This window comes from Ahaetulla prasina, chromosome 2 (genome assembly GCF_028640845.1).
Source record: "Ahaetulla prasina isolate Xishuangbanna chromosome 2, ASM2864084v1, whole genome shotgun sequence".
In the NCBI taxonomy this organism is placed as follows: Eukaryota; Metazoa; Chordata; class Lepidosauria; order Squamata; family Colubridae; genus Ahaetulla; species Ahaetulla prasina.
The window spans coordinates 256,761,872-256,788,179 of record NC_080540.1 but is presented as its reverse complement, the minus strand read 5'-3'; the positions used below and the strand labels follow the sequence as shown (position 1 = coordinate 256,788,179).

Genomic DNA, 26,308 nt, shown 5'->3' with positions numbered 1-26,308 from the left:
AAAAAAGCCTTCAAAGAAAGTTGTTACTAGACGGCTGTTTCCATAAAGGTGAGGGTTATGCTGACAGTATTGTAATACGAAGTTCAAATGTATACATATTTTAAAATGTAAGCCCTGAATCACATCAGTGAGAAGGGGACAGTATAGATCTTTAATGCAGGAAGACATATATGTTGTTAATAGAAAGACTTGCAGGGTGAAACATGGAGAGTTCCTGAAAAAAGCAGACACTGGATGTCAACCTTAGAAAGCTATCTTCCTAGCTTTCTAGCTATTATCAGGCACCAATGGTGTTACCTAGTTGGGTAATGAAATGTCTGCGAGCAATCAGCCAAGCTCAGAGTATCAAACTCTGAGTGAGAAATAGTTATTAAAGACAGAGTCTGAGCTAGGAAAAAAAGTTTTAATAGACTCTAAAGCAGGGGTCTCCAACCTTGGCAACTTTAAGCTTGGAGGAGTTCAACTCCCAGAATTACCCAGCCAGCAAAGCTGGCTGGGGAATTCTGGGAGTTGAAGTCCTCCAGGCTTAAAGTTGCCAAGGTTGGAGACCCCTGATCTAAAGTACTTAAAAGAATGTTCATGGTTTAAAAGAGGCAGATAGAGAAAAACACCACCTGAGGGATTGTGAAGTCGATTCAGATCTTATGGGGTATTTGGAACTGATAGGCATACTTTAAATTATTACAATGTACTACAGTATGCTCACAGATTTACTGCCATATTTACTTGGATATTTCCAAAATGAACGCTATGTTGAACATAGCCAGTCGCAAAATACCGTTTTACTGCAGACACAGTAGTGAACGGCCAGATATTAATATTCCAGGCCAGAATTCTAATTCATGTTAACTAAAATGTGATCCAACAAATACATGTTTGACAAGGCAGTTGTGTACTAATATATATTTCTTTTATTTTTTAACTTTAGTTCATTCAACGGTAGCTATGTTTATCAACAAAAAGGACATGGACCAATTAAAGAAAATACCATTCTTGTAGTAGAGGCTAGTACTTCAACAATTCTTCGTTCCACAGGAAGAAATATGTAAGCTCTTTTTTAAAAAAAGAAAAACACACAACTTTGATACTTTTTTATGTTTGAACAGATTAATTCTGCTTTATTTTGTATATACTAATCTTATTTTTTCTGCTGAAATTTCTTCAATTTGGCTAATATCTTTGGAAACAATTCTTATTTTTACCTCCACTGACTGTTTACTGATAAATACATATAAATACAACTCCAATCAAAAATAAAAATATATGCCTGTCTCTCTGCCTGTCTCTCTGCCTGTCTAGCTATCTAGCTATCGATCTCTAGCTATATCTATCTTGGAGAAAAAAGCCAAGACACAGAAGGCTTGCCAAATATCTGCTTACACTTGACCTGGCTATAAATATTATGTGAGGTGGATGTACTTCTATCATTCAATTAAGTACTATGGGATGGGATTGAAACTCATCCTTTATTCTACTTTATTGCTTCAATGTGGTGCAAAAATCACTTTTCTCCCATACCTCACTTATTCCTTCTAGGCATGAAATAGGTGTGATCCTTTATCCTGGATCACTCTAGTAAGCAAATCAGGCATTGTTTCTCTTCTGTATTGCCTCTAGATGTGTATTTATTTTCATGCATCCTGTAAACAGTGTGCAATTCTAAAACATTCTAATGCTTGAGTCACAGCATCAAATCTGAATAGAATGTTTGAGATAAAGATTGGGACAAGATTGATTTTTCTTTACATGCAATGTACTCTCCTAGCTTTTGGTAACTTTTCAGTCTGCACGCATCAAGGTTCAAAGTAGGTTTTAGTGAAATCATTCCTGCGAATTACCCTGAATGTTATTGCATGCCCATCATCTTTGAAAAGCTTTGAAAAGCTTTTTCCACTGTTAGTTAAGATTCATTAGGGAATTTTAAGCTGGATACATTTACAAGATTTCCCCATGATCAAGAATCCTATCTTACCAGGACTTCCATTTTCAATGAAATCTGTACACGTTTTGCTGAACATGCTTTTATTATCCAGGGAACATTGATTGTCAACATGTGAAGGAATACAGATGCATTGGAAAATTGTTGAGACTGGGATTTCTTTGTGTACTCTTTGCATATTTTCATAAAATAATTAAACCAATGCTTTTGCAAGCTGAATATCTGCAGAGGATTATACTTTCTGAAATCATTTTTTCCTGTATCTCTAATAACTCACATTAAAAGGTTCAAATACAAAGTTTATTCAAGGGGAGAATGACTTCTATCAGCTAGTTTACATAGAAAAATTTCCTGCTTCTTTTACATATTGTCAGTTAATCTAATATATTGACAGGATTAGGGAAAGAAAACTTTTCAGATAAACAGAGTGATATTTTTTGTCCATAAATTAATGTTCTTGACATAATTCAGCAGTTCGATATTGTCAAATGCAATATGCTTCTAGACCAGTTGCAGGGTTTAGGAGTAGGAGGCATGACTGGTCAATTCCAGTTGGGAGTTTACTAGGTTAGTTTCAGTAACGAGTTTGTGGATTATACAATTCCCTGATACTTTGGCTGTTTCTTTTCACACATCAATTGTGTGGAAAGAAAGTATCTGTGCTTGCCTCTAATGTAACCTGGATGGAATGCTTCCTTTCTTAGTGATCTTTATCTGATTATCAGTTTTGAAGTATAGTAATTATAGCATCATGTTGACACTAAATGATATCAATTACTTGCAAATTACAGAATACAGAATAGCAGAGATGGAAGAGACGTGGGAGATCATCTAGACTAACTCCCTGCTGAAGCAGGAGACCCTATGCCATTCTGAACAAATGACAAGTCGTAGAAGGAGGGGCAGAACGTGGGGGCAGAGTTAAAACTGAGATCAGGCTAGAATCTCTGTGTAGCTATAAACAAATCAAATCCAACCCCACTTGAATTCTGCTGACTCTTATCTAAATCTAAGCAGGTGCTAACTGTTAGTTGAAAGGATTCCTGTGCATAGGCATGATTAGCAATTAATAGGTTTAATTGATGGGCTTAATTGGACCTTGATGTGTGGATCTAACTTTCACATCTGTCACAGGTACAATACTAGAGACAGGTGAACTAAGTGAAAACAAGAAAAGGGCTACAAATTTTGGCATCTGTAACATTTCTCTCAAAATAAGATAACACTAGTTCCACCTCTTGGAACAGCTAAACAACTAAACAAAACCAGTTGTTTTTAATACTGCTTTCTTCCTCATTAACATTACTTTCGTTTATTCTCAGGTTTTATTTACCTCATGGCTTGAGTATAGATAATAACGGTAACTACTGGGTGACAGATGTAGCTCTTCACCAGGTATGTAGAAATAGTTTCTGTATTAGCAAGAAAACATGAATCTACTCTCTTTCTGCCTCTAACTAACACTTTGGGTATAATATTTGTTTTAGTCCCATGTGGTTTGAGGAAAATATTTGTCATTTTTTTACTATTTGGGTAGAACACAGTCAACCCATGGGTTGACTTTTATGCAAAAAAAAACCCAACTGTGAATCCAGCTCTTACAATGGATTTGTGTAATGATCTCATGAATATTAATGTCTATACAGCTGTTCTCTAAAGAAAGATATATTCTTCAGGTCAAATGTTTGATCTTCCTGTAAGCTATAGCATTTTGTATTAGTCTCACTTAACTGAAGCTCTGTATTCTTTTACATTGTTAGGTGTTCAAACTGGCATCAAATGGTGCGGAAACTCCTTTGCTGACTTTAGGGAGGGCTTTGCAACCTGGAAGCGACAACTATCACTTTTGCCAACCCACTGATGTGGCAGTGGATCCAGCAACTGGGAATATTTATGTGTCCGACGGCTACTGCAATAGTCGTATTGTTCAATTCTCTCCAAATGGAATATTTGTCATGCAGTGGGGAGAAGGTATAGGATAGAAGATTATTTCTTTTTTTCCCCTTGGAGAATAGCTATAACAATTCAACAAGATAAAATTCAGATTTTGCCATCCCCTCTAAGTCTGATTCAAATTAAAGATCTATGGGCATAAAGCAGTGTTTCTCAACTATAGCAACTTTAAGATATACAGACTTCAACTTCCTAAATCCCTAGCCTATTCAAAGAGTTGAAGTCAGTGGTGGAATTCAACATTTTTTACTACCGGTTCTGTGGGCATGGCTTGGTGAGAGTGGCATGGCTTGGTAGGCATGGCAGGGGAAGGATACTGTAAAATCTCCAATCCCACTCCTCTCCAGGGGAAGGTTACTGCAAAATCCCCATTTCCTCCCAATCAGCTGTGACTCGGGAGGCAGAAAATAGATGGAGGCGAGGCCAGTCAGAGGTGGTATTTACCGGTTCTCTGAACTACTCAAAATTTCTGCTACTAGTTCTCCAGAACTGGTCAGAATTTGCTGAATACCACCTCTGGTTGAAGTCCACACATCTTAAAGTTGCTAAGGCTGATAAATACTGGTTTAAGATTTTCAGAGAGTAGACCATTATGTATTTTATAATATATTTCTAATATTAAGACATTCTTATTTTATAAGGAACTTAAATTACCATTGAAAATTTAAATGGGTAAGAAGTTCCATTGTTGAGATACCACCTACATTCTGAGTATATGCAACCCTAGAAATAGGATTTATCAATAAAAACTGAATGTATGGTGGAGAAGTATTAAACCATATTTTAATCATTTAGATATTTGGATTTTTTCAAGATATTTTAATTTTTTACATACAGCTTTTTGTTAAATTCAGTCACTAAACCAAAAATAAGGGGAAAGGATACTTAATTATATCTGTTCAGAGACTTAAAATTGCAGTGGTTGAAGAGATTCACATTTTTCTTCACTTTGTTTTTCTTCAAATGTAACCATTAATAGTGACTTTAGTTCTGTCATATTTAAAATGAATATCTCTTCTTTCAGAAACTTCTGTAGGTCATGCTAAACCGGGCCAGTTCAGCATCCCTCACAGTTTAACTCTTGCATCTGACTTTGGTCAGCTATGTGCAGCAGACAGAGAGAATGGTCGGATTCAGTGTTTTAAACCAGAAACAGGCAAATTTGTGAGAGAGATCAGACATCCATCATTTGGAAGAGAAGTTTTTGCAGTTGCTTACACTCCAGGTAAATATGAAAGAGTGTTGCATTGATCATCTCTTCTCTTGGTCTCTGGCTCTTTAATATTTTTTCCTCTACAGTTTTTTTTAAAAAAAAAATAAAAAAAAATTATTGTCAATACAAGCAGATTTTCCTTTTCAGTGCTTGAGTTTCATAAAAACTGTAGTGGGCAGGGGAAGCTTTCATTGTATATATGAACAAAACTATGTTAGCCATTTCTTAAAGAGAGACATTGAATTTCAAATCAGAACCTTTATTAGAGAGAAAAACAGCCTAAATGCATAGACTATCCACAATAGACTATGAATATGACATAGAGAAAGGGCAGAGAGTGTTAACATAACAGAAAAGGCCTGTATCTCTTCAACCAAACTCTTTCTTCCTAAGTGACAGTATATAAGGTTTCATAGTATTGTAGTCATATATTCTGCTTGATACAATTCATAATTTATACCTTTCTCCTAAGCCTTTTGATTTTTTTTATAGTTCTAAGGAACATAGCAGGTTCATTCCATCCAGCTTGCCTCTTCTATGTATTATTTTCCAGATGGAGGGCCTTTCTTTACAATAAACTACCAGAGATTGAACAATTCCAGCTAGGGAACTTTAAAACTTAAGAGCCATACAATGTGAAAAAACATCCAGCATTTTATGGCTAAATAGATGCCAACGGAAAGTCACAGTGGCTCAGACTGCTAATGCAGTCTGTTATTAACAGCAGCCGCTTGCAATTACTGCAAGTTCTTGTCCCACCAGCCCCAAGGTTGACTCAGCCTTCCATCCTTTATAAGGTAGGTAAAATGAGGACCCAGATTGTTGGGGGCAATAAGTTGACTTTGTATATAAATATACAAATAGGATGAAGACTATTGCTAACATAGTGTAAGCTGCCCTGAGTCTTCGGAGAAGGGCGGGATATAAATGCAAATTAAAAAAAAAACAGTTACAGCATCCCCCACTTAGGTATTCTAGCATCTAATATTGAAAGGTATTGTACCTCTTGATACCACTTTTTCAGAATTATTTTAAGTGGGCTAAGTCTTAAACTCCAAGAATTTGTCTGTATCCTTTTTACACACACCCAAGTTAGTGGCCTACCATATACTGCTACACTAAAATAAATTCTGAGTGGAGAACTGCTTATTCCTTCAAACTTCATTTGCTGACATCTGGCTGTATTATATTTTAGAGAAAGAAAAACTGCTCTCACAAAACTATTTCTCTATTAAATGCACAACAGTGTTTACATTTATAATGTATATTATATAAATATGAGCCAGCAGTGTGCAGCAGCCAAAAAAGCTAATACAATCCTTGGTTGTATAAATAGAGGCATAGAATCAAAATCATGTGAAATATTAGTACTGGCTTAATCATCCTTAGTGAGACTACACCTGGAATACCGCATCCAGTTTTTTCACCGCATTACAAAAAAGATGTTGAGATTTTGGAGAAAATGCAATGAAGAACAACTAATATGATTAAGGGCTTGGAGACAAAAATATATGAAGAATGGTTGCAGGAATTGAGTATGGCCAGTCTAGAGAAAAGAAGGAGTAGGGGTGACATGATAGCAATATTCCATTACTTGAGGGGGCAACTTTTTTTCCAAAGCACCAGAAGGCAAGACAATAAAACAATGGATGGAAACTAATCAAGAGAAGCAACCTGGAATTAAGGAGAAATTTCCAAACAGTGAGGACAATTAACCAATGGAACAACTTGCCTTTAGAAGTTGTATAGGCAACTTAAAGGTGCTTCATCACTAGAAGTTTTTAAGAAAAAAGCCATCTGTCTGAAATGGTATAAGTTCTCCTGCTTGAGCAGCGAGTTGGATAAACACACACACACACACTTAGTATAACTTTGCTTCAGTTTTCCTTTTTTTAAAAGATGGATTTACCATTGCTGAATTGGTTTTTACTACTACCAGGCTCAGTTCCTCGCATTTTTTTATTTGAAAATGAGCTATTTTCAGTATCAGTCCCATATCTTATATAATGAACATGCAAAGATATGTATTCATTTCTGCTTTTATATACCCCCTTTTCACTACTAACTCAAGGCAAAACAGAATGTCTCTCCCATTTATCTCCCCTCCAAAAAAAACCCCAATCATGTGAGGTTTGAACTGAAAGAGAAAGTGCTTGGTTCACACTAAAATAGGAAGTTAAGCATGGGCCTTTCTCAATCCATATCAAATATTTTTAACAATCTATTTACAAACTCATTCTTCCTTTGTTATTCAGTAGTCCAAACAGTCCTCTCTTTTCTCATTTGTAAAGTCATTGTTATTTTCAATATCTTTAAAGCTGTGCTTCACAGAATGCATGTTTGCATCATTTATTCTATTTCTTTACTTCTTTAGTGCTAGCTTGTCATCCTTTTTTTAAAGTTACCATTTGAGCAGCATTTTCATTTTTTGAAAGGAGCTGTCATTTTTCTCATAGTTTCTGACATTGATCATCATCCATGCAGGTCACTGCTTTGACTTTACATTTTCCTAGCTAGCAGAATGCAGTCTGGCTGAGTTTTGTCCCAGATGTATGATCGTTAGCATGCTGGTTTCACTTAACTAATGATGGAATTTGGAGTCATCTGTAAGACCATGGAGAGATGAGAGATAGAAGCTTGATTCTTACATTGTGTCAAGCTACTTGCATTCTGGAACTGAACACACTCAAAACCGTAGAAATGGTGGTAGATTTTAGGAAAAACCCTTCCATACTTCCACCTCTCACAATACTTGACAACACAGTATCAACAGTAGAAACCTTCAAATTTCTGGGTTCTATCATATCGCAAGATCTCAAATGGACAGCTAACATCAAAAACATCATTAAAAAAGGACAACAAAGAATGTTCTTTCTGCGCCAACTCAGTAAGCTCAAACTGCCCAAGGAGCTGCTGATCCAGTTCTACAGAGGAATTATTGAGTCTGTCATTTGCACCTCTATAACTGTCTGGTTCGGTTCTGCAACCCAACAAGAAAAACACAGACTTCAGAGGATAATTAGAACTGCAGAAAAAATAATTGCTACCAACTTGCCTTCCATTGAGGACCTGTATACTGCACGAATCAAGAAGAGAGCCGTGAAAATATTTGCAGATCCCTCGCATCCTGGACATAAACTGTTTCAACTCCTACCCTCAAAACGACGCTATAGAGCACTGCACACCAGAACAACTAGACGCAAGAACAGTTTTTTCCCAAAGGCCATCACTCTGCTAAACAAATAATTCCCTCAACACTGTCAGACTATTTACTGAATCTGCACTACTATTAATCGTTTCATAGTTCCCATCACCAATCTCTTTCCACTTATGACTGTATGACTATAACTTGTTGCTGGCAATCCTTATGATTTATATTGATATATTGATCATCAATTGTGTTGTAAATGTTGTACCTTGATGAACGTATCTTTTCTTTTATGTACACTGAGAGCATATGCACCAAGACAAATTCCTTGTGTGTCCAATCACACTTGGCCAATAAAATTCTATTCTATTCTATTCTATTCTATTCTATTCAGAGTTTGTGCCCTGAGTTGCTTTAATAGAGGTAATCATAGAGTACTGGGAGGTTTAAAAGAGATTCTATAAGGCCATAAGTACTTGGTGGGAGACCACTAGAAATTTATTTATTTATTTATTTTATTTATTTATTTTGTCACAACAATATATATAAACATCGTACAAAAGGTTATATAATATATAAACATATATATGAGTAAATATTAGGAGGTATAAGCATATATATATATATATATATATATAGGAAGAAGAAAAGAAAAACAATAGGACAGGAACGGTAGGCACGTTTGTGCTCTTATGCACGCCCCTTATTATTATGTTATTATTATTATTATCTTATTATTATTATTATTATTGTTGTTGTTGTTGTTGTGCTCTTATGCACGCCCCTTATTCCAGGGCTGTAGGGTAGACTGCTAAATAAAAATAAAAAATAAATACAAAACAACCGTAGAAAAAGGTATTGGCAAACCTTTATAATGTTACCAAGAAAAGTGCATGGAAGCAGTCCCCAGGAGTCAAGTCTGCTTGAGGATATCTTTATTATATTACAATTAGAATGTTTCCTTCAGCAAACTTTATTCTTCTACACCATTCACAGAATGTTATCTTAACTACCCTGACTTGCTGTTTCCCTTTTGAAGACAGTTGGCTATTAATTATTGCCTCTAATAAGATGAATATATGCTTCCTCTATTGAGGTTTTCACAGATATTTGCAAGAATCATTTAGCTTGCTTGATCTTTGTCATATTCAGATCTTACCACTGTTATCTTCATTATTTGTCTGTATTAAAAATTGATACTTTTCAGCTAAATGTTCTATGGATAATGGTGCAGTGTCTACTCTGAGACACATTTCAGGATATTGACCTGATTTGAAATAACTCTATGATGCATGGTTTGTTTCAAAGAGTAAGATAAAGAAATTGACAATATCTTTAGTAAGAGAAATGACAGGATTTGTCTAAGAATATACTAAGAGACACAGCTAATTTTTTAAAAGTTGTATTCTGTCCTTTCGGCAGAATCCTTCCTTAAATTTCTTAAAGCCACAACCCTTTTTTTTCTCCAAACATGTAGAAACCTATAAAAGTTGGGCTGCTTTAATGAATAAAAGTGCTGCTCCTAACACACAATCCAGACCAGTTCTTCTGAAACTCAGCCTTAATTAAATTCAGTACTTAAAATATTTGCAGGAACACAGATAAACAGTATAAAGCTAAATATATTAATTCAAACAAGTAATAAAGATGTATCTTAAAACTCCTGATCAAAATCAAATAGTAGTTCAATATGTTTGGAAAATAATTCTAGTTTAGTTTGAGCTATACTAAATGTTGCATTTCCCAAAAGAGAAACTTACTTGGGTATAAGTGCATAATCTGTGCTTCTGTTCCCCAGTCTTAGGTGTGGCCCTCAGAGGCCCCTCAAAAGCTCCTGCTGAATTATAAATTGTAATGTGACAGAAGTAGAAAATTACTAAATACTTGTCAAGTAATCGTGTTTTAACTCATCCTAAATGAATTACATTACATTTGTTTAGTTTTTTAGTCTGGTCCTTATCTTTTGTTGTCCTGGTTTAATAGAAATACCAGAGAAATATACTGCTAGGGAAATGTGTCAGGATAGAAAGGCTAAATTGCACAAGACGATTGGAATTCTTGTTGTACAGGTAGTTCTTGACTTACAATCAGACTTGAGCCCAAAATTTCTGTTGTTAAGTAAGACATTTGGTAAGTGAGTTTTGCGCCATTTTATGACATTTCTTCCCACATGCGTTAAGTGAATCACTGCAGTTGATAAATTAGTAACTTGGTTGTTAAGTGAATCTGCCTTCCCCATTTACTTTGCTTGTCAGAGAGTCACAGAAGGGGATCACATGACCTTGGGTTCCAACAATGGTCATAAGTGTGAACCAGTTGCCAACCATCTGAATTTTGATCACATGATCATGGGGATGCTGCAAAGACTGTAACTATGAAAAACAGTCATATGTCACTGTTTTTAGTGCCATTGAATGGTCACTAAACAATCTGCTGTAAGTCAAGGACTATCTGTTATTTTTCTAATGTAAATTGCAGGTCAGTGGAACATTGGGCAATGGAGGAACTTAATCTAAATAAGCCATTTCATTAATTCCTAATTTTATATTAGAAAGCTAAGTTGCAAATTGTAGGTCATGTTTGCCTGTAAGAAAAATAGTAATGAGAGATATCCATAAAGTATAACTTTTTCCATCCAATTCTTAAACATCAATATATAGGATTCATACCACATTGCTATTGCATGAAAAACAAAACATAAAGATGCAGCTAGTGATTAGGTGGTGCGATGGCTCAGCGGTTAAGACACTGGGCTTGTTAGCAAGACCGTTGACAGCCCAGGTTCAAGATTCAAGTGCTGCACGATGAGGTTACTTGGCCCTGCTCCTGCCAACCTAGCAGTTCAAAAACATACAAATGTGAATAAATAAAAAGGTACCACTTTGATGGGGAGGTAATAGCACTCCATGTTTCCATTCTGCGTGCTAGTCACATGAACACGGAACAATTTTTTGGACAGCACTGCCTAAATGGCCTTTAAATGGAGATGGGTACCACTCCGTAAAGTCAGCTATGTCTAGTGAAGTAAAATCCACAATGACTCGTTTACCTTACCTTTTATGATTATTTAACCATTTTATGAACTAAAGTTTAGGGAGTTTTTTTTCTGTTAAGATAGAGATAATTTTATCTCTTCATTTGAGATCTTTCCTTAATAGGTCTTAATAGTTATCTGACAAAGAAGCAAGAATAATCTATAAATATAGATTTCTCTCCAAAGGTCAAGAATAGATATCAGAGTGCTGTTTTTTCAAGTGAGACATACTACAACTATGTAATTGGTCTCCATTCTCAAATTTATTTAGGCTAAAGAGAGTTCTCAGAGAATAGATACCTAGACTCCTAGATGTTGAATATCAGATGAGAAAAGCCTTCTCCTTGGATTTATCCAAGTACAATCTAACTACTCCCGGTAGAAACCAGATGGTGACATCAACTGTCCCTATTTCAACAAAGGTCTTTTTCTTGGGATTGAATAGATTCCTTTTTATTTTTAAATAAGAGATTAAATTGCTGGTTTCCATACCTGGTTGAACCTGCCCTTGTGTTGATGTTTCAGTTGAATCAACCTAACCTTCATGTATTATTACATTTTACTTTCTATGATGATACTTGAAGAAAATTCAGTTTTCCTTTGTTGTTGCATATTTCAAGTCAGCCTGAGGGATCTTAGATTACTTTACTTATATAAAATAAGGAAGACCTTGTGCTTAATAAGTTATGGAAGGTTATAAATGTGTGCAAATGACTTCTGATCTACATAAGTAAGCGCCTTCATATTTGTTCTATCAATCTTTAGTCCTATATGAATAAATTAGCAATTATAACATTTATATTTAAGATTAAGATATTTAAAATCAGTCCTAGAGGAGATCAACCCTGACTGCTCTTTAGAAGGCCAGATCCTGAAGATGAAACTGAAATACTTTGGCCACCTAATGAGAAGGAAGGACTCACTGGAAAAGAGCCTAATGCTGGGAAAGATTGAGGGCAAAAGAAGGAGACGACAAGAGAATGAGGTGGCTGGATGGAGTCACTGAAGCAGTAGGCATGAGCTTAAATGGACTCCAGAGGATGGTAGAGGATAGAAAGTCCTGGAGGAACGTTGTCCATGGGGTCACGATGGGTCGGACATGACTTCGCAACTAACAACAAGAAGATTATTAGATTGTACAGTACAATTTATTTTTACATTATTACTATACTGCGGGTTAATATACTGAGGATAAAATTTTAAAATTCACTTAAAATTAATGTTTGTTTTTCTTATCTAATTTTAAATATCAGTTTTTGTTCCTACTTTAGTGTTAATACATGCAGTGAATCATTATTTTACTTATCTAAGTATATTTCAGTGACATTTTATTATATTTTGTTAGCTATGTCCTTACCTTAGTCTTATACAATCCCTATAAGACTAATAGGCTGTTAAAGTGATATTAAAAGAGTTTTAAAAGGATACAGTGGTGAGATTTTAGAATAATCAATGAATCCCATGAAGAATTTGTAGGCCATTATACTGTATTTATTTCTAGAAAATATCTTGCCACAAATTTTATCAGTCACTCACTCTACTGTAAGAACACATTGTGACAAGGCTGCCCTCTTATGTTCAGTGGACTTATCTTGATTAAGACTCTGACCAGGTTCTTTGTGATTTACTGGAAACCTGTTTTGTTTTGTTTACAAATTTCAGCCAATTTAGTGAAAAATAAATTGTGTTAAAAATTCAAAAGTTGGGGAGGGGGGACTTGGAAGGGTATTAGTTTTACCTTAGTGTGAGTTCCAGTCCATCTTTTATACTGGAGCATATTGTTTGTAAAGTGCTTGCTTCTACTGTTTTAGAACAAAATGTTTCTGTAAAGCCATTACAACACTGTTTCATCAGTATCCCTGAACCAAACATTTTCCATTTACAAGATGTAAATGATACCCGGAATCCAAAAGAGAAGAAGTAAAGGGAACCTAATGGAATTGTAACATTTCTTGGAACAATGTAAAACAGGGGTCTCCAACCTTGGTCCCTTTAAGACTTGTGGACTTCAACTCCCAGACTTCCTTTGCCAGCTTTGCTTTAAAGGGACCAAGGTTGGAGACCCCCGATGTAAAAAATTCCATTCCTATTTTTCATTAATATCCAAAAGGCTCTTTTTTCCCTGGAAAGGCAAAAAAGGATGGGAACGTCTACCCTTTATCTCTATTCATACCTGTTAAGATCACAGACAATGTGATAGATATGTTATGTTGCAGCAATTTTTTTTTTCAGTTTATTTTTCTCCTTAAAGATTATACTACTTGTACTCCACGAGGTGTGTTAATTATTGCCTAATAGTCATAGCTTAAAGGATTAATATTTGTGTGACGGTACAAGATTGTTGCTATTAATTCACTGTTGCAAAAGCAATCTCATATATATTGGTAGTTTTGTTGATTTTATGGGTAAATCCTTAAAAAAGATTCTGCCAGACAGAAACAACTTCAGAGTTCTGCAGTTCTTAAATCCCAAACTTGGTTGCAGAACAGTGAAGCATTCTGCAATACTTGGCTTACTGATTTTAAAGCATTGCGGTTCGATTTTTCCAACTGAGAGAACACTTGCTTTATTACTCCTCCTGACATTCAGGTCCTCTGTAAGGGGAATCCTAGCATTTTATTAGCATTCCAAACAAAATGAACATGAAATTTGTCAGTTTGCCCCTTCCTATAGTTATAGTAGGAGATCAGCCAAAATGCAAAGCATGGTCTTTTTGTTCTCTTGTACTTTCTCTTATATGGAGTAATTTAAAAAGGGATTTTAGTTCCTGCAAAATCTGCAAGGTGGGTCAAGGTGGATTCTCCTGGTTCTTAGAATTTCAAGTGAGCAATAGTTAAAAACAATCACAGATGGCTTTCAACATGCAATTGAGCATTGGGGGAATGAAAACGGTAATAATATAGATGTGTAACTTTTCCTCACTTGTGTATTGTTGTGCTTAGACTGGATTGTAAGAAATAATAAACCTTTCGTTTATATGCATAGTATTAAAATATGAATGCCTGTTTGTAGGTGGCCTCCTGTATGCAGTTAATGGAAAGCCTTACCCTGGAGACAAGGAGCCAGTGCAAGCATTTGTGATGAACTTTTCAACTGGAGAAATCATTGACACTTTCATTCCACTTAGAAAGGTAACACATTGTGAAACTTGACTTGGTATTATTAAAAATGCATGAATGCTCTTTTTCTTCTTCTTCTTCTTCTACATCTTGTGCACATTTCAAATTTCATTATGAAAAATCTCACCTAAGTACTTTTTAAAATAATGTGGAATTATTCTTCTAACTCATGTAATGGAATTCTCATAGTAGACAATATCACTGAATAACATTTCAGTGCAGTCTGGTACTTAATCCTAAAATGTTTAACCTAATAATGCGTTATTATTAGTGGGATTTCAGAAAAACCATTTTGAATTATTTATTTAAAGAGTTCAGCCAAAAAATAATAATATGCAAGACAAACTACTGCAACACTATTTTAATAATAAAGTGGCAATAGACAATAAGAAACCAGCATATGTTTCCCCTTTAAAGATTTACATGAGCACTAAGTGGTCCATTGGACTGCATCAATTGTTGCATAAGATGCTTCCTTAAATGTAATACACTGAAAACTGGATTACGTCTAGAGTTCTCCCAAGGACTTTGGATGTTCCTCGATGTTGCGGGGGGGGAGGATAGTGAATTCAATAATTCACTATCAATTTACCAAATTGACTTACCAAATTCTGAAAGCATGCTTAGTTGCTGAACGGGAAGCAGATGGTTTTGCAGTTTTTGGATTGCCCTTTTTATTTTGTAGTTGAATTTGCCAAAACTAGAACAAAAGGATGGTAAATTTAAATTAATTGATGAAACAGCTTCATTAATCTGTGTCTACGAGGAGCAGCAAATTCCTGTGGCCAGAGAATGAAGAAACGCTATTAGAAAAACTTTAATGCAAGAATGCCAGCTAGAGAGAAAAATAGGTCCCAAGAGAGAAAAGCTATCTGTAAGGAATTCTGATTTCTGAATCCTAATAGTGTATTGTAAACCTAACAGGGCATGCATGAATACATTTGGAAATTGGGGTTTTATATTCTTTTACTGGACTTGACTTGATGTTATTGCCTTATTGTTGATTTGAGTTTTATAGGTATGATTTACATGAAATACAGAATTAGAAATATGAAAATACAGAATAGAATTTTGTTTGTTTGTTTTTTTTTACATTTATACCCCGCCCTTCTCCGAAGACTCAGGGCGATTTACAGTGTATAAGGCAATAGTCTCATTCTATTTGTATATTTTTACAAAGTCAACTTATTGCCCCCCCAACAATCTGGGTCCTCATTTTACCTACCTTATAAAGGATGGAAGGCTGAGTCAACCTTGGGCCGGGCTTGAACCTGCAGTAATTGCAGGCTTTGTGTTCTTAATAACAGGCTTTACCAGCCTGAGCTATCCGGCCCCTTGTAGATGCTTTGTAACAGTTCAAAGGCATGCATTGGTCCTCTTTGGATTTTTTTTTTAAATCTGCAAAATAATTCAAGAAAGAAAGAGGAAATGGTCTCCCAATATATTTCAGTGAACTCTTTCCATTTTCTACTTAGCTTTAACTATACTACATGCAATATCTGGCTCAGAGTTTATGCAGCACACAGTGGCTTATTGCCTCATATGGAAAGGCTTTTATTTAATTAGGCTATAGCCACAAAGAGATAGAGTACAGGCCAAGGAATAAATTTGATTTGTTAATGTAGAGAGAGAAGAGATATTTCACTGAGGGCAATTCAGTACATTGTAATAGTGTTTTCTGTTATTTTCCGCTTGTCTGTAGCTGCCACTATGCATGTAGAATCAGCCTGCCATCAGATTAAAATTAATCAGTATTCTAGGTTTTCGTCTGCTTTGAAAACTTAAAACAAATGTCAAGTGCACTTGAATAAATTCCTTTTTCCACCTATGAATTTTTCTGATTATTGAGAACAGAAAACAAACAACATTGTTTAGTAAAAAAAAATACAAACATGTATCTTATTAAAAGAATGATGGTTTAGAAGTAATCTAGGAAGTTTTGAAAAACGAAGACTCCCTGTAGTCTTTCATTTATAGTTACAAAATATGTTTTATTGTTTCCTCAATCACATCCCTGCTAAGAATCGTTCACAATTTATACAAATTATGATTAAAAGTTCGAACACTGTCAAATGCCTCTGCGTTTGTAATTCGGCATCTTGAATTACTGAATAATTTCCAATGTCTTCCTTATTTTAATATGTTGGTTATTTACCTTCACAGAATTTTGAGATGCCACATGACATTGTTGCTTCAGAAGACAGAACGGTGTATATTGGTGATGCTCATGCCAACACAGTGTGGAAATTCACATCCACAGAAAGTAAGATATTGTTGCCTTAGATCATCAATGCATTAATATTCCCATATAAAAAGATGATATTCTTAAAGCTACCGTGCATTATGTCTCAATGTATGTGGGGCAAGATTTTTGTAAAAAAGGTGTAATGCTATTCAATGGATTAACCAAAGATTTCTGTGCTCCTAAAGCTCTATTTTGTTAAGGTGTTTGTGAACTGATTTTTTCAGATGATTTGTTAAACGTTATCATTGTTGGTCTATACATGCAGTTGTGTTTTAACTGTGTTTTTAAATTATGTATTTTTAATGTTTTAAACTGAGCAGAGTTTTAGCTAACAAATGTTTGTTTCCTGTATTTCTTAGACGCCTCTATAAAACTACTGTGAATTAAAATGTGGTTGATGCACAGCTATTTTTTTCAGTAACTGTTGGTAAGGAATGTTGGTAAGGAAAAGTAATGCTCTGAACCATCAGAGCTAGACTAACTGAGGGTCTAAACTTGTAATGAAATCCAAACAAGACCAATGGGGATTGTTACTTTTGCTCTTTTAGAGATTCACCAAGATGATTTGCAATATTAAATGTTGTGTTGCCATGTGTGGCTTTATGATCTTGTTAAAGAGAGTTCTTCATCCCAGGTTGTTCCTTAGCATCTGGCATGAAATGTCCATTGACAGGCCAGCTGAGAATCGTAGTCACTCTGCTGTGCAAATGGTTTGATTTTCATTTTCCTGTGCCATTTTCACATCTTGTTAACCTAACTAAGTTGTACCCACTGGAATATTTTGCTGTCATTTGGTCATTGAAGTTGGCACTTGTTCTTGGCTGAAAGTGTCTCTATCAGTATCTTTGTGCTTAAAGTCATCAAAGGATAATTCTACTGTAGATATTTTTTTTCATTTTTATATTTTTTAAAAGCATAATAAAATAACAAAGTGAAGAAATTTGAAAGTAGAAATAGGTAAGAATGAAAGAACTGTAAGGATTCCCAAATCACAATTTTTGTGATTGTTATAAATCATCTGCCAGCCTATTACATGCCAAGAATAAATGTTTTATGGTGACATTTTGGTTTATGTTTCTGATTTCCTGGGTAGAAAACCTTTCATTATTTATTCTGAAAGAAATGTACTACTTACTATATACTACTTATAGTATAACCCCTACTATTCTAGAGCTGCTGTGCATTCTTATACTTGCAGCATCAATTATGTATCACAACTGGTGACCATTACTGGTTCAATGAATCATAGACATCACAGTGTGTCAAAAGCAATTTCTGTGTTTCAGAAATGGAGCATCGGTCTGTTAAAAAAGCTGGGATTGAAATACAGGAAATAAAAGGTTGGTCTTTATTTCTGCCATTTAGGCTCAGGGAAAGGTGCTGATTCTGTGTTGGAATGTGCAAAGTGCTTCAGCTTAAAACATTCTGACCACAAAGAAGCTGTTCTGATTTCCCCGATTTTGTTTTGAGAATTTAGAATTTAGTTTCAAGATTGGAACAAAACCCAAGCATGAAATGGAACTTATTTGTTATGAGATGAATTGCTTTGAGTGTTGCAATTGTTCTGAGCACTGGGGTCAGCAATTGTTTTGTAACTTATGCATGAATGCTGTTTGAAGACATCCATCCCCAAAGCATCAGGAATGTTTTGTACTTTCTAGTTTGCGAGCAGCGCCCTAAGTGGTCCATACCACCCCGAAGTAAAGCTGCAGAGCAATAGAAACAGTTGGTGTGTGGCTATGTAGTTTGAAGATTGGTTGTCCCAGCCTTTCCATTTTTATTTTCCAACGATTGGGGTGGATTGGCTTTGGTCTTACAGTCTACACAATTCTTGGGATTGGTTTGCAAAACTCAGAGCTTCAACACACAACACAGGAATTTGTTTCTAGAATATGCAATTATGCAATCTCTACTGAATTTGGAAGAGGGAAGTTTGGCTTGCAAATACTATATCTGAGAAGACAATGGTGTATTAATTGACAACAAATTGAACCGAGCCAGCAGTAGGAAACAGTTGCATGAAGGGTGAGTGCAGTTCTGGGCTAGAAGAAGAAGAAATGTCTAGAAGAAACGTCATGTCTAAGATATTTGACATTCTCAGTTTTAGTGAGACTAAAGCAAAGAGTATTCTGTGTTGATTCTGGGTGCCACATTTCCAGAAGGATATTGACTAGATAGAAAGGAATCAATTGAGGTCAAGGAAAATAAAACAGGAACTTTCTCCTCCTGGAGAAAAAATGACCAAATGGAGATAAAATGTTCAGGTAGATTAAAGGAAGTTACAGGAAGGATTGTCAATAATTATTTTCCAAAGCTACAGAAATTAGGGCTAGAATTAATAGCAGCTACTTACATTTCATTTAAATATAAGAAAAACAACTTCCTGATGGTTAAACCTATATAAAGTGGAAGAGTATAGCTGTAGAGATGGTAGATTCTCTATTTTGGGAGATTTTAAAGAGTCTGTACAGCTATCTCTCATTGGTAGTCTAATTGAGTTTCCTATATACTGCTGAAGATTAAACTAGAATTATCCTTGCAAAATGACATTCTTTGATTATATAGATGCTTGTCTGGAAAATACTTGTGCATGTGAAATAAAAGGATATAGCTTGACCCACACAAGTTTTGTTAAATATTAAATTGTATGATCAGCTTCTTTAGGCTGATTAGTTATAACCACTGATAGGAACTAAGTGTCCTTGGTCCAAAAATTGTGATAGTAGCAGAATGGAATGTGATGAATTATAAGGAGGAAGAACATTAAGAGAATAATACTTTTATTTCTAAAATCCTTATACAGTTCGTTTTAATCATATATTATTTATAGTTCTTTGAAAAATAGCTGCAAAAATATGATTTGGCCACTGGAAAAGATCTCGTATAAAGTAGCATTTTATACTGTTAGGTAGACTTAAAAACAAAATTTGTACAGAATCGTGTGGGTAAATATTCATCCTTTTTCTCTTCCATCTGTTTTGGCCCACAAACATATAGAATTCAAAGTCACGAATTGCTGCCTATAGAACTGTAGAGCTCACCATATATACAGATTGTTGAAGAACATGCTTTATAAATTGCTTGTGAGGATAAATAAGCAGTGTTCCATTTTATGCACAAAGAATGGATTTTAACAAGTAAAGTTATTTCTGTTTAATGAGCTTTGATTACATCATGTATCTACCAAAGACAATTATAGAAATTTCCAGTAATTATATGAGGCACATAAGAGGAATTGCAAACAATTGACTGCACTGTCAATAATTTTGACTTTCTGTTAGGAAGTTATCAAACTTGTCCTCTTCAAGTATCTAAAAACTGGTATTTAAAAGTGGCAATAGGTGTTCTGAAATGAACTGTTATATTGTAGCAGATTTTGCCCTGATCAAAAGAGTTAATCTGTGTTTAATCTTTTTTTCTTTCCAAAAAAAGCAGAGGCAATTATAGAAGGCACACTGACAAAGAAACCTACATCAAAAGAATTTTTAAGGAAAGAAGAAAGGCATCAAGTTGTCCAGCAGGCGAGCAGTTCTGTTTCTTTTGTTCTTATTACAACACTTCTAATTATTCCAGTAGTTGTCCTCTTGGCAATTGCCATGTTTATTTGGTGGAGAAAGACAAGAATCTATGGAGGTAATTAATCTGTGTTTAACCTGGTAACAAGCACTTTTGATATCAAAGCCTTTATAACACAGAAGAACTTTGAAGATGTTTATTTTCCACTGCCGCAGCATAATCAATTTCTGATAATGTTAACCGGCTTCAAAAAACATACGTCATGGGATATTTGTCCTGAGAAATCATGATGTATTGTAATGTTCTTATTTATATTCAGTTCATTTATATTCAATTAGCATGAATGTTCTTGTGGTTTCTGGGATGGGATAATACTTTGAGTTTATAGCATTGCTTATTATGAAAGGGAAATTATAAGTCTACTGCATAAAAAGGATTGTTGAAATGGTCTTGCTGTTTTGTTTAGCTTTTCCTGAATAAGACAGAGTGGAAACATCCATTCCTTCGGATGTTTCTCCTGTATTCTTTAGAATCTATTCTGGCATTGATTCTCTCTGAGCCAGCCAAGCTATTTTTTATCTTAACCTCTCGTAACAGTGCTTGCAATGCTCCAAAATTATAGCAGCAGTTAACTTAGAGCAGTGTGCTCTAAAAATACACAAGCAGCATCAAAGGTAAAAGCAAACTGTTAAAATCTGTTCCCTAGCCAACTCTATAAACGTGCCGATGCAATTATTAAGCATTATTCTCAGAAAATAATTGCATTTATGGACAAATGCCTCTTTAAACTCCACACCAGTTTGTTAGGGAAAGACGCTTCAGGGATGAAAGCATATAAAGTGTCTAATCCTCTCCTCTCATTGCTTTTATTAGGCCACAAATGCCTTTTCTTCCTATGTTCTCCTGTAGGCCACCAAACCCCATTCGTTGGTGTCAAAATTCACCATCAGAGTTTATATTTGGAATTTCAGATTTGGATGGGTGATTAGTACCAGAAATACACTTTTTTTTTTGGACTGAAATATTTATTTAAAAATTGAACACACACATGTAACATATTATACAAAGAAAAATGTATTTAATACAATAATTAAAAGTTTTCTTAGAAAGAAAAGAGCTGCCTGCCTGGGTCAGTTGTTGGAGATTGGGCCGAAGGTAGCATTTTTTTGGTCATTTTAAGGAAAACTGTTCTAATGGGAGTTTGTTCACTACCAACTGCTCAATTTAGGAAAAGTTAAAAAAAAAAAAACACCAAGAAAGAGCAAGCACTGACAAAATCACTTTTCTAGCACAACAAAACTGTTCTTATCCAAGTCTCATTAAATCACTCTTAGTTTTCTTCCTTTTTGTCCTCCACATGCATGGCCAGTCAGCCTGAATACCTGAGGTAGTTGTTGACACCAGACGTTGAAGGGATGTCCCTGGAAATTCTGAGCAAGGACATTTCAGCGCCATAGGAAATGCCTCATGTGCTGTGGCAACAGGATATTACCTGATGTTTTGGAGCGAGGCAGACAGGCAGCTGATTGGCCTTATTTAAGCTAGCGTTGGGAGAAGTGCTATTTGGTATTTGGGCTGCCAGCCATATGGCAAGGCGACCTGGGGCATAACAGGCACCAGTATTTGATAGGCTTGTTGGCCTATGCCAGTGATTCTCAACCTTTATAGTGCTGCAACCCCTTTAATACAATTCCCCACGATGTGGCGACCCCAACCATAAAATTATTTTTGTTTTGAATTTATCGCGCCTGAAGCCGTATTGGCTAGCGATCTGAACTGCTTGCGATTGCCTTGAGGACGGAGGCATTAAAGCGGAGACTCCTCTCCTATTAAGTTTATCGCGCCTGAAGCCAGATTAGGCTAGCAATTGGGAGTGATTGCAGCTGGCTTGAGAGGGAGACATCAGAGCAAAGATTTCTCTCTTTTTTAATTCATCGCGCCTGAAGCCGAATTCGGCTAGCGATTTGAAGAGCCTGCAGCTGGCTTGTGGAGTCAACCATTGGAGTACGATTCTTCCACTCGCAAGTATACTTCCCATATTTCCGATGGTCTTAGGCGACCCCTGGCAAATCATCATTCGACCCCCAATGGGGTCCCGACCCACAGGTTGAGAACCGCTGGCCTATGCAGTTCTTTTAAGGAAAAGAACTTGAGGGAGGGAGAGAAGAGAAGATAGGTGGACAGACCCTTTGAGAAAGAAGAGAAGAAGCCCTCATCTTTTGCCTCCTCCCCAAATGGCAGTGTGCTATAGATAAGTTTATCTGAAACCCACACTCTTTAATGCTCTTTTTTTTTTTGCTGCTCCAGTATTTCTGCTCCAAAACACTATATAATGTACATATATTACCCTTGGATTGAAAATGATTGCCCCCAATTGAACATACAAAATCTTTTGAGTATTACTGTAAGTGTAATTTTTATGAGGAAAGTCATACTTTATGCAAGAAACACTTTGTAACTAAGAGAGACATTACGAGCTTGGATTCACAATGCTACATGCAGTTTTCTTGCCAAGTATAAGATTTTTCAGGAATTTTTTTTTAAGTATCTGAAGTTATATGAAAGCTTATTAAGTTTTTAAGATAGTTTGAATACTATATTACAAAACCAACTTAGTTTTGCTAAGTTTAAAAGGCTGTGTGTTTATGTGTGGGAGAGAAAGAAAAGATGAATATCAATTATGAATTAACTGGTATCTATTGTAAAAAGAGCTTGTCTATCAAAAGATCGGCAGTTCAGCAGTTCAAATCCCTAGTGCCACGTAACAGGGTGAGCGCCCGTTACTTCTCCCAGCTTCTGCCAACCTAGCAGTTCGAAAGCACATAAAAAATGCAAAGTAGAAAAATAGAGACCACCTTTGGTGGGAAGGTAACAGCGTTCCGTGCACCTTTGGCATTTAGTCATGCCAACCACATGACCACGGAAATGTCTTCGGACAGCACGGGCTCTTTGGCTTTGAAACAGAGATGTGCACCGCCCCCTAGAATCAGGAACGACTCTATGTGCAAGGGGAACCATTACCTTTATTATAAAAAGAAATTAAAACAATTTATACTGTTTCAACTTCTTGGTTTGACATTTTTCAGAGTCATCAGAAAAAGTATCAATCAGACAAGGTGGTTTTATGTTTAGCTTGATAAGTAAAACATAGTTCAAGGAATCAGCGACAGACTAGAATCATTTGTAAATCACAGCCTTAATGGTAATACTCTACATAGTTTTGTTTCTCTTCCATGTTTTGCTTCATGTAATTTCATTTTTAAATTCTTGCTTCTAATTTACATATGTCTCTCAATCTTATAGCTGATGCTGATCATAAACTTGATTCAAGCTCAGGTAGAATTTTGGGCAGATTTAGAGGTACGTACAATAAAAGAACTAGTGTTGCCTTTCTGAAATGATATTTCAGAAATGAAATATTCTTAAATGATATTTCCCTTGCATATTCTCTTATATGTATTGTCTTTCCTCTGATAATGAATCCAGCAGTTACTCCTTATGAGAAAGCTGTAATGATGTTGGTGAGTCATCTACTTATATACCAGACAAAGCCTTTGGGAACTGATGATTTCTTAGAGGAACACAGACAAAGCAAATAATAGCACTAAGAAATTGATTTTTCCCCCTCAGACTTGCCCTTTATCTAAAATGAAGAAAAATATTGGCTGCAGTAGTTTCTGTCAACCTAAATTCTAAATATCTCTGAGCTAATTTTAAGCAAGGAGGGGCAAAGGTTTGAGGGAGAGTGGGTAGAAAGCAGAACCTATTAGACCTCGAAGTCCAAACTCTGCTTTGTGCCTCTGTCATGTCTCACTTGAAAGGAAATAGAAAAAGGTATATATTGCCTTTGGTTGAAAGATCAGAGGACAGTTCTATGTCTTTTAAGGTGTTCCTTGATGTTGACCAGAAGGAGCTGAAAACTAACAAAGTTGAAACCTGAAAAATCAGAATAATAATGTATAGTAACTAATATGTCTTTTTGTAAGCTGCCCAGAATATGTTGTCGTTGTTAGTTGCGAAGTTGTGTCCGACCCATCGCGACTCCATGGACAATATTCCTCCAGGCCTTCCTATCCTCTACCATCCTCTGGAGTCCATTTAAGCTCACACCTAATGCTTCAGTGACTCCATCCAGCCACCTCGTTCTCTGTCGTCCCCTTCTTCTTTTGCCCTCAATATTTTCCAGCATTAGGCTCTTCTCCAGTGAATCCTTCCTTTCCATTAGGTGGCCAAACTATTTGCGCCCAGAATTACCCTTTAGTAAGATGGGCAGCCAATATGTTAATAAATAAAAAATGTCTGAAAGATAACATAAACCACGTCTTAAAGTTGATTTCCATTGCAGGAAAAGGCAGCGGAGGCCTCAATCTGGGGAATTTCTTCGCAAGCCGTGCAGGTTACAGTCGAAAAGGGTTTGACAGACTTAGTACCGAAGGGAGTGACCAGGAAAAAGAAGAGGATGCCACGGATTCAGAAGAGGAAGAACCTGTCCCTCAGCCTCCAGCGATACCTTCATCTTCTTCCTGAAACTGGCCTTTAATTGCTACATGGTCTGAGTCTACAAAGATTGCCAGATTTAGCACGTTTTAAGATTTTACGTATTTAATTGTAAACTGTACTAGTCCTTTGTGAGGCTGTACACAGATTTAATTTTGTTTTTGTTCTTCCATTCCCTCCCCTTTTGCTTCGGTTCAGTTTTGGAGTGTGAACATTTCCTATCAGTGCCATTGTTTTATGTGAACCTTTTAATAAAGCAGGGCAACCCACTTTAATTGCAGTAATGCTTTAAAATAGTAATATTTACTCATTTCAATTAGGGACCGCCTCTATATTTGTAAATAAGTCCCAGTCTCAGCTTTAAAAATACTTTCGGTTTTCAGTTTTTCTTTGGTGCCTTTTCACTTTTGATGCCCTTAATCTATCACAGAAAAGAGAGAATACAGTGCCACAATGAAACAGAGCCACTAAATCTCCTATTTTTTAAAGAAATATCACAAGTATTCTATTACTTTAAGGGAAAGATTTTAAAAAGTCTCTATTTATAATTGGATCTTTTTTTCCCTCTTCCTTCTTCTTGCTCAGACTTTGTGTGTTTCCAGGATGTCTTATTTTTAGATGGCTATACTGTTAGAACACTATTTTCAGAAGCTGAATGTAACTTGTGTAATAAAGTGTTCGCAGAGCATCAGCTGTCAAAGTGGAATTTTTGCATTTGGGGTGAAGGGGAAATGCCTTTGGAGACAGCCCAATTAAAAAACCATCAATCCCCAAAGAAAGTGCAAAACAGTTTTTTAAAAAAACATAGCAACTGAAAAAATGACTATTATGTTATTTTGTATGAAAGAAGATATTTTGTTAAGGAGTGATTTTTTTAAAAGAGAAAAAAAAACAAATCAAAAAGTTAAAAGTCCATTACCTGTATAAATTCATGTTGTAGGGAAGTGGTTTTTTTTAAAAAAAAAAAAATCTGGCCTGTATATCCATCCTCCAGGGCAGATACCAAAATAAAACATTGCTGGAATAGGAAATGTGTGTCAGCTTGCATAAGAACTGTTTTTGTTCCTGTATCTTTCTTCATTTATACCATATAGATAACATGTGATTTATCCTGTCAGCTTGTTTTTAAATTTGACATTTTAAAGCACTTTAGAATGCTCAAAATATTTAATTGATATATATTCCAATAGTTCAGACAGCAACCAATATTGTTCATTTGCATATGGATTAAATATCAAAAAGGGAATTTGTGGCAAATGTGCTATTTGAAGTAGGGCTTTCTTATTTGGTCATTTGAAGTTTAGGCAGGTCTACTTGGAAGCAAGTCTCACTGTGCGAGCAAATAATTTCTTCAAACAGTCCCAGTTTTCTTCACTACTGAAAAAAATATGGCTGCATTGATACATGATTAATATACCCATATTATGTATCATACATTGGCTATATGCTTTTACAGAACAGAGTTTGAGAAGTAGAATAGGGAAGTAGGTTGGAACTACACCCATTCCAAACTGTTTCCTTGATTTAATTTGCTCTTTTTCAACACAATTGTAACTTCAGGAATATTTTTCTTTTCTTTCTGTTTTTTTTTAAGATAAATGTACCTACTTTTTTCATTTTTTAATGTTTGCTATGCTTTTTCTT

At 35.6% G+C, this 26,308-nt stretch overlaps 1 protein-coding gene across 10 annotated transcripts in view; it reads left to right on the top strand.

Annotated features, from left to right (window-relative positions):
• Nucleotides 1–25,352, top strand: part of PAM (peptidylglycine alpha-amidating monooxygenase) — a 189,772-nt gene extending 164,420 nt beyond the window's left edge. For 5 of the 10 annotated variants that reach the window (XM_058167093.1, XM_058167103.1, XM_058167096.1 and 2 more), the window contains 10 exons: nucleotides 929–1,045; nucleotides 3,262–3,334; nucleotides 3,700–3,910; nucleotides 4,917–5,117; nucleotides 14,300–14,418; nucleotides 16,570–16,669; nucleotides 17,938–17,991; nucleotides 20,084–20,284; nucleotides 23,471–23,527; nucleotides 24,513–25,352. In XM_058167093.1, coding sequence (XP_058023076.1) covers nucleotides 929–1,045; nucleotides 3,262–3,334; nucleotides 3,700–3,910; nucleotides 4,917–5,117; nucleotides 14,300–14,418; nucleotides 16,570–16,669; nucleotides 17,938–17,991; nucleotides 20,084–20,284; nucleotides 23,471–23,527; nucleotides 24,513–24,694 — 1,315 coding nt within the window. In that variant the 3' untranslated portion in view covers nucleotides 24,695–25,352. The remainder of the gene's footprint in view (nucleotides 1–928; nucleotides 1,046–3,261; nucleotides 3,335–3,699; nucleotides 3,911–4,916; nucleotides 5,118–14,299; nucleotides 14,419–16,569; nucleotides 16,670–17,937; nucleotides 17,992–20,083; nucleotides 20,285–23,470; nucleotides 23,528–24,512) is intronic. The other 5 variants (XM_058167101.1, XM_058167097.1, XM_058167099.1 and 2 more) reach the window with 5 other exon arrangements.
• The last annotated feature ends 956 nt before the right edge of the window (nucleotides 25,353–26,308 follow it).